Source organism: Pelodiscus sinensis, chromosome 13, assembly GCF_052426305.1.
Source record: "Pelodiscus sinensis isolate ZL-2025 chromosome 13, ASM5242630v1, whole genome shotgun sequence".
NCBI lineage: Eukaryota > Metazoa > Chordata > Testudines > Trionychidae > Pelodiscus > Pelodiscus sinensis.
In genome coordinates this window covers 35,486,806-35,500,274 of record NC_143064.1, presented here as the reverse complement: position 1 = coordinate 35,500,274, position 13,469 = coordinate 35,486,806, and the positions used below count along the sequence as shown (strand labels likewise).

The 13,469-nt window shown below is 38.7% G+C and overlaps 1 protein-coding gene across 6 annotated transcripts in view; it reads right to left on the bottom strand.

Annotated features, from left to right (window-relative positions):
- The window catches only part of DACH2 (dachshund family transcription factor 2), a 673,780-nt gene that overhangs the window by 112,216 nt on the left and 548,095 nt on the right, over positions 1-13,469 (bottom strand). For all 6 annotated transcript variants that reach the window (XM_075940749.2, XM_014569659.4, XM_014569658.4 and 3 more), the window contains 2 exons: positions 4,211-4,346; positions 2,515-2,595 (listed from right to left, as the gene is read on the bottom strand). In XM_075940749.2, the coding sequence (XP_075796864.2) occupies positions 2,515-2,595; positions 4,211-4,346 (217 nt within the window). The remainder of the gene's footprint in view (positions 1-2,514; positions 2,596-4,210; positions 4,347-13,469) is intronic.

Here is a 13,469-nt window from a genome sequence, read left to right as displayed (position 1 = left end):
TATGCAAATGAATCATGTGAAATTCAAATCCGCGCTTCATTTGCAGTTTCGTTTGTCAGCATTTGCATTCCTCTCTCGAAAGAGGAATGCAGTGTAGACATACCCTGTAAGGCCAAAGTAGCAGGGTATACATAGCCCCACAAAATTAGTTCTCCCCTTTAACATATTACATGTGTACATATTACAGACACACAAACGCACCATACTCCTAAATTGAGTAGAGTCTGGTTAAATTTTAAGCATAGACTAAAATGAATTAATTAAAAAATAAAGGGTTTTTTTATTCATGGTAAAATTTTAGTATTTAAATTTGAATATTAAATAAATTTAAATTACTTTGGTTCACTTCTTTCGGTCACTTCTTCCTTTTTCTATTCTCTCTTGTTCTTTAATTCTTATTCTTTCCAAATCCTACTGTCTTTTCCCCACAAATCCCTTTTCATTATCCATTTTCCTTCAGATCAGTTTCTTCTTCATTCACTTCTTCCTCTTGCTCCTATTCTTTACCTTTATTGTTTTTTCTCATTTTTGTATGTACTGTCAGAACCACCTTCCTTTTTTCAATAGCGACTTTCTTCCACTTTTACTTTCCTTTTCTTTCTCTCTTCCTCTTCTTCCTGATCCATAATTTCTCCTTCTTTCTTTACTTTGTGCCTATAGGTGTCATTCATTCTCATCAACAAAACACTAAGAAGGTGTATTCCTGCACATACTCTCTATCTCCCAAAAGATCAGAAGTAGAAGAAATGGAAGTTAGGTAGAAGAGGCAGCTACTTTCCTTTGCAACTTTCTATAGGAGAGGAGAGATCATAATATTCCATTTCAGGCTTTGGCAGCTTTATAGTTGTTGGAGCCAGCTCTGGACTCCAACAAGACATAAGGGAACTGGAGAGTGAATAGGAGAAAGGAGCAGGCATACTACTGAAGAGCCTGAAGGACAACAGTCACTTCTCAGTCATAAGACAGAAACTGCAGAAGTCTCAGCTCATTGTTGACATTAGGAGCTAGGAACCTAGTTTACTTTTGCCAATAATGTTGCCCCCAACTTGAACAACTGAGTTCACTGGTAAGATTCTTTTCAGAAAACAAACATACTGCCTAAAAAGCATTCACAGAAATTACATACACAAGTATTAACACTAACAGTGCTTATACACTCACTCAAATAAAGAGAAATAAATAGTATCAGGTGGCTAAACAAATATTTGCAGAGAACTGTTCATAATCTACTAGGGTACATCTACACTAGCCCCCTAGTTTGAACTAGGGAGACTAATGAGGGCGACCGAAATTGCTAATGAAGCACGGGATTTCAATATCCTGCTCTTGATTAGCATATTTCCGACCGCTCGCCATTTTGGAAACTGACTAGCACGAAGTAACTGCTCGTGTCTACACGCGGCAGAGAAGCGGGATTCTGAGATAAACTCCTTAGTTCGAATTAACTGTTAAACCTCATTCCAAGAGAAGTAACAGTTAATTCGAACTAAGGGGTTTATCTCGGAATCCCACTTCTCTGCCGCGTGTAGATGCGGGCATTTACTTCGGGCTAGTCAGTTTCCCAAATGGCGACCGGCCGGGAATATACTAATCAAGAGCAGGTTATTGAAATCCCGTGCTTTATTAGCAATTTCGGTCGCCCTCATTAGCCTCCCTAGTTCGAACTAGGGGGCTAGTGTAGACATCCCCCTATATATTTTGAAGAGTTTGTTTGTGGATTTGTTTGTGCAAAATAAAGTCATACTTTGTGATTACTAACAGATACCACATTTCATATTAACAATCCTGCCATGTAAATTAGTTGAATGAACTACTTTTTAAGCCAGAATATGCTGGGTGAAAATTTTAAATAAGTATTTTTGTTTTTCATCAGAAAAAAGTCATTATTATGAAGATCAAGAAAAAAAGTCATTATTATGAAGATAAAAATATCTTCTAAAAAATTTAAAATCAAGTCACTTATTCAACTGTCATTTTAGTGTAAAGAAAATTTTTACTGTTACAAATTACAAAATAATTCAAAATAGTTACGGAAAGTATAATGAAAGCTTTACAAGTTTCTGATTCATATGTCTGGTGATTATTCAATAAAATGAGTAATGATTGAAGTTGAAATCCTACACATTTAAAACTGTTCTTTTACTTCCCTATTGCAATCACATTACTAAAAAATTCTATTACAAATATTTAATTTCTTGAACTTTCCTATAAGTGTAATTTACACAAAATGACAATGACAGGTCTCACCTGCTAGTCAATTGATAACATTTTAAAAGATTTGCCAAATATTTCTCCAATGATGAATAAATACAAGAAAACAAAGATCTTATTGTTTATACTCCCTAAGCAGAAATGCAGACTAAATTAAATAGAAACCTTATTCACTGCAAATTGTGTAGTCAGCTCTATACATATAAGATATTATGCCACTGGATATATTGAATGTGGACAATGCAGCTAACATGACTTATTAATTTCTTTTCACACACAGTATAGAAACAATAAATGATCTACCTTTCTCCTTTTGGAGTTTTTTTAAATTGGTCCTAGTATCTTGATCAATGAGTTCTCCTTCTCTGGTGTTGGTCAGAATAGCTTTAAAAAAATCAGAAAGCACAGTTCTGTAACACTCACAGTTAAAAACAAAAAAACCCCCAACAACCTAACATACAGAATTAAAATATTAAATCACATATTTACCACCAATATCCTGACAAATTTGCAGTCATACAGTGAGTTCCTAAGTGGTAGGCCATTTTTTTGTTTTATCATCTACTAAATTCTAAACCTCCAACTTTAGAACAAAGTATTTACATAAACAGCAGAAGCAAATTTGCTTAAGTTGATTACACAAAGATACTAGAACAGAAAAAAAATTACCACTGGGATGAGTGCAATTTCCTATAAAATGCTCAAATTAACTAATTATAAAAGTGCTTCACAGAAATCATTTTGGGGAATAAACATGTTTAATAGATGAGGGGATTTAAAGAATCAGTAATTATCTAAAATGCAGCTATTTTAAGAAAGAAAGATAGATGGTTAGCAACCCAAATTGATGGATGCCAATGAAAAGACAATCATTTTTGCAGCTAAGAGATCATTTTTTTACTTACCACCTAAAAAATCATTGAGATATGTTAAGTTTAAAATTTCAGGATAACTAGTTTATTTGTTATTAGATTAAAATATGACTTTCTCCACAATTATTTTTATAGAATTTGAAATCACTCCAGGTCAAGAAAATTGTTAAGAACTTTATATTTATTCATATTCAGACATATTCTTTAGCCAATGATTGACTGAAACTAGCAAAAGTTAAAAAATAGTTATCCTTCAACACCAGTACACTATGGTCCAATGATATAGACCACTATAAAAATGTTCAGGATACATTTAAATGGTACCTCAAAGATTTTATTTGCAGCACCTACTATAGTTAATAATGTCTAATACTGCTGGGGCACAGTGGATCTCCAAGAGTATTATTTTTAATGATCATTGATATAACAATGGCATTCAAAGACCACAATCTGGATCAAGACCCCATAGTATTAGATGCCATACAAGTAGATGAAGAAACATTGCCTAGCCTGGAGAGTTTTACAAGCATAAATGAATGTCAACGACCTGTAAAACACAGAAATATTATGCTATTGTGTAAATAAGTAAACTGATGTGCAGAAATTAAGTAATTTGCCCAAGGTCAAACAGGTTGTCTGTAGGAGAGCCTGATCACCATGTCCCAGACCTGTGTTTCATGCACAAGGTCATCCTTCATCTAAATAATGCACAGACCCTGATGCCTATTCTGGAAATTAAAAAAAAAGACCTACGAGAATGAAAAATATTACAGTCATGATATAATTAACTGAGCTTGAGGCAAATACATTAAATGTACATTTAGAAGGGTGCCATCACACATATGTATGTTGTGTCACAGCAGGCACAATATACTGTGACACTGAGTTGATGTGTGCATGATACATCATCTGATTGGTCGGGTTCTCTGCAATAATGAGCAAGCAGCTTTTATCCTATCTTCTGGATCCTCTTTGTTTTTTTAAATGATAAATGACTGCTTCACAAAGCCAGTTTTGAAACAAACACTCTCAATTTTCCTTTAGTGAAGTATTTTTCATAGCACATTTCTCAAATTTACAGAGGAGTTGTCTGACTGAGGGGAGGCTAGGAATAATAAAATACCAACCAATTCTATCTGGTGTGTTGTCAAGCTGGGATGGAGAGCTGGACACACTGCTGCTCTGATGTGAAGAAGCATGACTCCCCGGCCTCTGACTATCTTCCAGAGATGGAGCAGGAGAAGGGCTGTCTTGAATCCTCTCCTTAAAACAGAAAACAAAATTATGTCTGTTGAACCATGAAGTTGGTTTTAATGTACTTTGTGCATGTAGTGTTATAACCATGTTGGTCCCAGAATATTAGAGACAGAAGATGGATGAGAGATTATCTTTTATTGGCCAGCTTATCTCTCTCACCAACAGGCACTGGTCCAATAAAAGATACTACTTCATCCACCCTGGCTCTTTAATGCATTTAAGACATAGCTAAAAATAGCAAATCTCCTTTCCTAAGTAAATGAAAGTGGCTCTTTTGTGAACTCACATTCGAAGAACCATTACAGCTTTGTGCCTCATATACCTGTTGATCTCACAGTATGACACCTTATCATCATGACATATTATGTAGTTTACTGAACTCTTTTTAAAGCTATTCAATTAGCTGGGAGTACTTTTATTTTGTAACAATTTCACCCATATTGATACAAAAATGAACATTCTTCCTCTATACATTACTAGTTTTATCTGTATCTATAATTGATAGAGAAGAGTCAAATTTCAAATACTAAATTCAGATTAAATTTGCAATTTCAGATTCAAATAAATATTAATAGTAAACAATTGCAAATTCATAAAAACAATCATTGGTCTACCTGAAAAACTTTCACAGGCCCCCTTTAAAGCTATATCAGCCAGATTTCCAAAGCCATACATGCAAAAGTACATAATATTTCAGCGTAAAGACAAAATTTCTCTAAAACTCTAACTATGTGCTCACAAAGGAAACAAATTGGCTTGTCACCTGTCCCAAAACAGTTCGCCCATCCCAAGAACCTACTTTTAATTTTCAAAGGGCTTTAAAATCCACATAGGTCTGGAGATGGTCGTGAAAATAAAGGGTTAAGGTAACACTCATTTAACACTGCACATCCTGATTTTCAGAGGTTTAATAGATTAGAGGATTTGCCTGCTCTAGGCAACATTCACTCTGAATTAACATTTTCCAGAAGTAAAAATAAGAATGTGCTTAAATCCTAACATATGCATGCACATTTATGTAAATACAACTCTAAAAATGTTGCCTACAGTTCTAATATATTTGATAATTTGGATAGAGAAAAAGAAGAAAAAAATTGCAACATTTTCCAAAATGTTACCATATGCCATTTGGCTTAGTTCTGGGTCCAGACCTGTAAATAAATGCCCATGCTGACACCCTATGGGGTGATGAGGGAAGCCTGACTGTTGTTGGCTTCTCCTGGGCCTCTTTCTAGATCCCCCTCAACATCCACCTGGCTCCATAATGGCTGCAGGTTCTCGGGGTCGACACAGTCCGAACCCTCCATCAGGGTAAAAAGGATCTCCTCTGTGGTGCAAGGGCCCAGCCTCGGCAAGGTCCTCAGGACCCTCCTGGCTTGGGAGCTTAGGGCAGGCCTCTGCTTCCTTCGGCACCTGGGCTCTTACTGAGCTCTCGGGCTGGGATCTTATCCTACTTGCCCTGCCCCTTGGCTTCCAGGGAGTTAAAGGCGCAGAACACGACTTGACCCACCCAGGCTCAGAGAGGGGTTCTTCCCCTTCTGGGTCAGTGAGCAGCTACCCTTTCTCACTACATTGACCCAAAATGAAATTCTCTCATTTTGTTCAACTGTAGTAATGCTGCGTGCATTTTTTTCTAGAGCTTTCAAAATTACTGTTGTAACACACATTTTAATAATTTGTTCCCTCCCACCTACTATAACCAATAAAAATTTGCTGATAAAAAAAAACATATTTCATTTTTCTGTGTGGCCCCTTCCATGAGACTGATCACTTATCAGCACTGAGGAAGGAAGGGTCATTGGCAGTATGGCTGCAATGGACTCGTGCTATCAGGGAGAAGGATTGGACAGTCCTGGCTTCTGGCAGCTCCCCAATATCCATGCGTTAGGGAAGCTGAATTCTTTGCCTCTTTTGCAAGAAGGACAAATTCTCCATCTCTTTACAGTTTAATCAGGGGAATTTCTGAGGGTAACCTTACAGCTTTCCATCATTCCTGCTACATTCCCAAATATTTTTTCAGTGAAATGATATCATCTGGCCCTTTCTAAATGTACTAAGAAACTCAACAGTGTCTGATTATTTTTCCCCTGGAGAAAAGAGAACATAAATCAATAAAATATCTTTAGAAGCAGATCAGTAGATTCAAAAATTCTCTCTATTACTAGTGATTAACTTAATAGTTTCAGTTCATTATCTATTGGTGTAACTCATTAATACCAACGGCAGTCAGGTTAGTTTTAAAAATACTGTTTACCCATTAAAACTATATCTCCAAAATAGATTCAACTTCACATTGTAGCATGATGCACAGGGAACTGAAGAATATCTCCTCTTAACAGTAGAGAGTGGAATTTGTCTATTCTAGTCACACCACACTGAAAATGTAGCCCTAAATGTGTTTTATTAGGATACTTATTATACATTAAATAACAATTGAGCCTTGGAATAATGTAACAGATGCATATCTATTACATAGCTGTTAATCCTCAATGGATATGTTTTTCACTAATTATCTGTCATTTAATGAACATGCAATAAGCAATAAAACCTAAAGGGAGATTTTCAATTGCAGTAGTTTTGGTATGCTAATTAAAATGTTTATTACATTTAAATAGATATGAATCTATTACAAACCTTCGTAGCTTAAAGTTTTGAAAAATCCTCTGTTTTCAGCACTTAATATTCCACCATTCCAAATCAGTACAAAATCAATCCTACAGGGCTTAAAATAATCAGGGTTCCCCCATCCATACTTTGAAATGCTCTGCCAAAGACTTGGAAAGTAGTGGCTGCTGAGGAGTCTGTGGAGCCAGGCAGGAAGCCTTTATGCCCTGGCTTCCTGTCTTAAAATTCCCTCTATTGTGTGACATTAATTAAATTAAAAAATTAACTGATCAAAAATTAATTTTACACATAGGTATGTTCTTGTTGGGTCTCTGTGCATGGACCGTCTATTAAATTTGTTCATGTAGCATGACTTCATGTGTCTTGCTCACAACACTCCTCTTAATGCGTCCCAGAATGATGTTTGCCTTTTTTTGCAACAGATTCACGATGTTGATTCATATTTAGCTTGCGGTCCACTATAACCCCTAGATCACTTTCAGCAGTACTCTTTCCTAGACAATCACTTCCCATTTTATATGTGTGAAACAGATTGTTCCTTTCTAAGTGGAGTACTTTGCATTTGTTCTTATTAAGCTTCATCCTGTTTACCTCAAACCATTTTTCTAGTTTGTCCGGAACATTCTGAATTATGACCCTATCCTCCAAAGCAGTTGCAACTCATCCCAGCTTGGTATCATCTACCAACTTAACAAGCATACTCTCTATGCCATCACCTAAATGGTTTTCTTTAATTGCCTGCTTTTATTTGTCATGGCCTACTTTACATTAATCCCTGCCATGGGTATCTAAAGAGGACTGTACCATTTTTTCATCTCAGAATCTTTAAATGATTAATTTGCCACAAAAATATGCAATGTATATAGAACAAGCATGTGAGCAGCCCCGTAAAGAGTTTGCCAACTGCTCTACAGAAAATATCTGAACAAACCAAATTACTATGCATGAGCACTCAGAAATGATATATACAGCAGTATATGCCATCCTTATTTGAGTAATTCAGAAATTGATGATTTGGAAAAAAAGAGGATTCCAGTTCTCTCTGATAACTGTATTTTCTCACTGTTTGGCCATCATCCTTTCCTTAATCATTTCCAATTTGTCCCAAATCAGGTCCTGGCCATTCCATTATAAACGGACTACTGTCCTGCTGTCCCACATATAAATGCCCCCAAACTCTTCGCCAAGTCCTTTAAAGGGTATTAGGAAGGGGGTTGGAGCCTCACTGTACAAAAGGTAGGAACCTGAAACTTCCTTTTGTGCAGTATGGGATGTTTTCTTTATGATTTAGGAATGTGAAATGTTTATTAATCAACTAATTGAGTAGTCGATGGGCTTTCCATCAATTACTCAATTGGTCGATAAGGGGGGTGCTCACCATCCTGCTGTACCTCTCCCTTTGAAATGTACAAGAGCAGCACATGGGTTTTGTACATTTCAAAGGGAGAGGCGCAGCAGTTTGGATTCCTCTGGCTCTCCCCACCCCAAGACAGTGCTGGAGGGAACTGGCTTTTAAGCTGGCTCCCCCCAGCACCAGCTCCTACTCTCCTTCCCCCCCTTACTGCCTCTTTCTGATAGAGGCAGCAAGGCGGGAAGGAAGTGTCTAGTTGAGTGACTACTTGACTATCAGAAAAGCTTATGCTTATTGGGTAGTCAACTAGTCGCTTACATCCCTAGATGGATTCATTTACATCCTTTTCCAATTCATTTAAACTGATCTGTACCCCTTCTATAATGAGTACATTCACTGGACATCTGCCACAAATTTTATGTACTAAGTTACAAAGTTATGTACTAAGTTATACTCTAATTCCTCACTCCCTATCACAGGGTCACACAACCAATGTTCCCTTTTATCTTTTCTATCCATGTACAGAATAATGTTTTTACTTGCACTGAGACATGTGCAAATGTGAACCACCAGTAGAAACAAAACACTTAGCTGTGGGCACTCTGCTAATCACCTGGGTAGCATCTGAATCTCTCCTGAGCAGCCAAAGAAGTGCACAGCTTTCAGGGAACGCTGCCCACAAGTCGTGTGGAGAAGGTGAAGAAAACCACCTAATCTGGGAGTCAAGAAAACTTCCTGACTCCCAACAAAAAGGGCAACTAGTGTAATTCCTCCCAATGGGTTAGGAGGAAACTTGGTCTTTTTGCCAAGTTCATGGGTGGGTGGTTGTGTGACTGCTCCCAAACCAATGAAGGTAAAAGAGAGCCTATAGATATCATCCCCTCACTCTTGGCCAGCAGGAAGAATAGTGCAGTGACCGTCTCCTGACCTTGGTCCAGCTGATTCCTGCCTTTCCCTGTAAACTTTCCTCATTCCCTCCTCATTCCCCTCCCCCGCCCCCATAAGGAAATCCTTAAAAGGGCAGTGCCACTTTTCTTCTAGCTAGTGGGATAAAGATTCCTCCACCTCACTTCATGAAGGTTGCAGTGCACACGTTATTTCCCACTACAAAGCGATCTGCTTAAAATAATCTGGATTTAACACACATTCAATGTTGGATTAGCAATGTTCATGCAGAAATAAATGCATCAAATAATAATGTCATGCTTAATTACACAGTGAATCATTTTATAAAAGAATTTGTTGATTATGTCATCTACCAGAATTTACACATACTGGGAAGATGTGTTGCCCTGCAGGCAACAGAAGAGGTGGAATTTTTTTCTACATCATATGTACTATAAATGAGAATAGAGTATTATCACGTTAGCCTACATATTGATTGAGAAACAGTCTATGTTTAGTGTTTGTTTGGAAATGAATGAGTTTCTCCTACCGTAATGAATAGCACTATGAGCAGTTTCTTCTTTGCAAGTAAACAGATCCATTTTTCAGTCCTGTAATCAGTATGCATCTATTTAGCTACTTAACAGCTATGTGCTCTGGTTCATTAGGTAGCTACTGTTGTGTCTCAGCCTCGTTAAAATTTCACAGCAAGTTAATCTATTTTATTACAAATGAGATCACAAGTGATAATGTCCTCACCATTTTCCAAATACAGGGTTAACAGCAATGGTAACAAATCCAAGAGGAAATCTTAATATTTTTACACAATGATAACTTCATTTTATGTCATTTATGAATTTTATATCCTTGTTACTGTTCATACTTTTTTTCTATTAAACTTGCTATAGTTGCAACACAGGTTGCAGTCCAATCTGCTTCTGCAGTCATTATACTTATAGAATCAGAAGAATATTACTTCTAAAATAAAGCCATATTTCCCCAGTTCAACTTGCTTTCACATTTTGTACACTTTCAAAATTCATAAACCAGGTTATAATATACTGAATTAGAGAGAGGATTTATAGATTTCAAAATCTGATGAAAGAATTAAAACATGTCTGAAGATCTCATCTATTTATCTATCTGCAATACCTACTCTCTATATTTTATCTTTCTCTTGTCTTTACAGAGCTAGTCCATAAATTCTCAACAGACTTTTGAAATACTAAATCCTTTTGAAAGATGATATATTTCTGTCTTACTAAAGGACACTGTTTTGCTTTTCCTCAGAAAATGTAGCTACAAAGCTTGACATTGTTACTTCTAGTTATGATTTAGGTTAATGGCACTAAAGTCATCAACTCTTCCAATTTTCAGAGAGATCCTTGCTTTCACATCAGCATCCTTTTTGCATCCCTTGTGGGATACTATTCCACACAAGACATGTGAAGCACTATAACAGTTACATCCACAATCTTGCACCTCTAAAATCCAGGATTCTGGACCACAGATGTTCCAGGATCAGAGAGTCCCAGCATGCTGCAGGGGATGTGGGGGGCCCAGGAGCCATTGCATGGCTCAGTTGGGCTGTGAGGAAGAGGGACAGGGAGCCAGCAAGTGGCTCAGTTGGACTGTGTGAGAGAAGGGGGCCAGGAGCCAGCACATGACTCAGCTGGGCTGTAAGGGGGGGGGGGGCAAGGAGCCAGCCTGTGGCTCAGTTGGGCTGCAGGGGGCGGTACCAGGAGCCAGTGCTGGCTCAGCTGGGCTGGGAAGGAGTTGGTAGCTGGTGCATGGCTCAGCTTGGCACTGGGGGAAGACCCAGGAAGCCCAGTGGGGGGCAGCAGAGGGGGCCTGCAGCAGGGGACCTGAAATGATCTCTCCTAGTCAAGAAAAATCCCTCATAAGGGACCAGTTAGATCCCAAAGGTGCTGGACCAAGGAGGTACAACCTGAATTAAGTATATATGAATGGCTTACCACTTTTTGACTTAATTATCTTAGCTTTAATTCCTTTTCTCTAATATTTTATAGCATTCATTCCCATTTTAAACATGAAGAGCTTTAGAAGAGAATTGGTATTGGGTTTGCCTGTTTATTTGTATTTATTTTCAGTTCTAATATAGCTGTAATTACTATTCCAAATGTTAATCTATTAATGAGCTTCTTAAATGGCTTAATGGCATTTAATTGCAGATGATACCAAACTGGGTGGGGTTGCAACTTTTTTGGAGGATAGGGACATAATTCAAAATGACCTTAGCAAGTTAGAGAAATGGTCAGAGGTAAACAGGATGAAGTTTAATAAAGAGAAATGCAAAGTGCTCCACTTAGGAAGGAACAATCAGTTCCATACATACAAGATGGGAAGCAACTGTCTAGGAAGGAGCATGGCGGAAAGGGATCTAGGGGTCATAGTGGACCACAAGTTGAATATGAGTCAACAGTGTGATGCTGTTGCAAAAAAAGCAAATATGATTCTAGGTTGTATCAACAGGTGTGTTGTAAGCAAAACTCGTGAAGTCATTCTGCCGCTCTACTCTGCACTAGTTAGGCCTCAGCTGGAGTACTGTGTCCAGTTCTGGGCGCCACATTTCAAGAAAGATGTGGAGAAATTGGAAAGGGTACAGAGAAGAGCGACAAGAATGATTAAAGGTTTAGAGAACATGACCTCTGAAGCCAGGCTTCATGAACTGGGCTTGTTTAGTTTGGAAAAAAGAAGATTAAGAGGGGACATGATAGCGGTTTTCAAATATCTAAAAGGGTGTCACAAGGAGGAAGGAGAAAATTTGTTCCTCTTGGTTTCTGAGGACAGGACAAGGAGTAATGGGCTTAAAGTGCAGCAAGGGAGGTTTAGATTGGACATTAGGAAAAAATTCCTAACTGTCAGGGTGGTCAAATATTGGAATAAATTGCCAAGGGAGGTGGTGGAATCTCCCTCTCTGGAGATATTTAAGAACAGGTTAGATAGACATCTGTCAGGGATGGTGCAGATGGAGCTTGGTCCTGCCTTGAGGGCGGGGGGCTGGATTCGATGACCTCTCGAGGTCCCTTCCAGTCCTATGATTCTATGATTCTATGAATTGCTGGTAAGCAGGTTTTGGGTATTTGTACGACTGCTGAATTTTACTCGTACATTCGTCTTGATATTTCATATTTATTTGATGTGTGCCTTCTTTACTCTACAGCACTCATTAAAGGCAAGGCAGCCTGGAACATAACGGACTTTGCTAATAAAAATGGAAACAGAAAAAAATGTGATGGACTGTTGTTTGTTTTAAGTTCCTGATCTTTATTTGCCACTAATCTGAGAATAAATTGCAAACTGGCCAATTTCTTAAAAGAACCATAACTTGTACATTCTTAAAGATGAAGTGGGTTTTGCTGATGAAAGCTCATGATATAGTTCTTCATCTCTAAGGTTCCATAGGGCTGCTTATTGTTTTTAAAGTTACAGACTAACACAGCTAGCCCTCTGAGACTTTTTAACTCTAATGAGGGTTTCCACAGTATTACAACTGTCTTCCTAAATACCTCCTTAAACTATCCTTCAGCCCTGGTCTACGCTAGAGTTATTTCAAAAGAACAAGTGGAGTGTCCGCACTACCAAGCCCATTATTCCAAAATTTTGAAATAATAACTTCAGCTTTTCATGAGGAATAATGTTTATTTCAAAATTGTTATTTTGAAATAACATTAGTGTGGATGCTTAGTTGCTTAGAAAGAGGCGCGGAGAACCGCCACTGCTGCCGCTTCAGTCTGGGTGCCTGTGGTCTGCTGGGGACCGTCCCCAGCAGACCACAGGCACCCGGACTGAAGCTGCAGCAGCGGCGGTTCCCCGCGCTTCTGAGGCTTTGCTCTGGCAAAGCCTCAGAAGCGCGGGAACCCGCCCGGTGCCCCTGGTCTGCTGGAGACGGTCTCCAGCAGACCAGGGGCACCGGAGCAGCTTACGAATGGGGCTTTCTCGGCCTGACCTCCGGGGCGAGAAAGCCCCGTTCGTAAGTGCGGATCCAACATAAGTCGGATCCGCGTAAGTCGGGGACTGCCTGTATTTCAAAATAAGCAGCCTCCAGAGCCTCTCACAGCAGCACTTGTGGCTGCTCTGGCCACACGTGACAACTCCTACGCTCACCTTCTCCTGCAGAGATTAAAGCTGCAGGCAGAAGGGACAGGGCTTGTGGAACAAGGAGAGCTTTGTCAGCCCCATGCCACGTAGCTCCCATTCCACGAGCTATGACCATCCCCAGCACGCCCTCTGACTCCCCATGACTG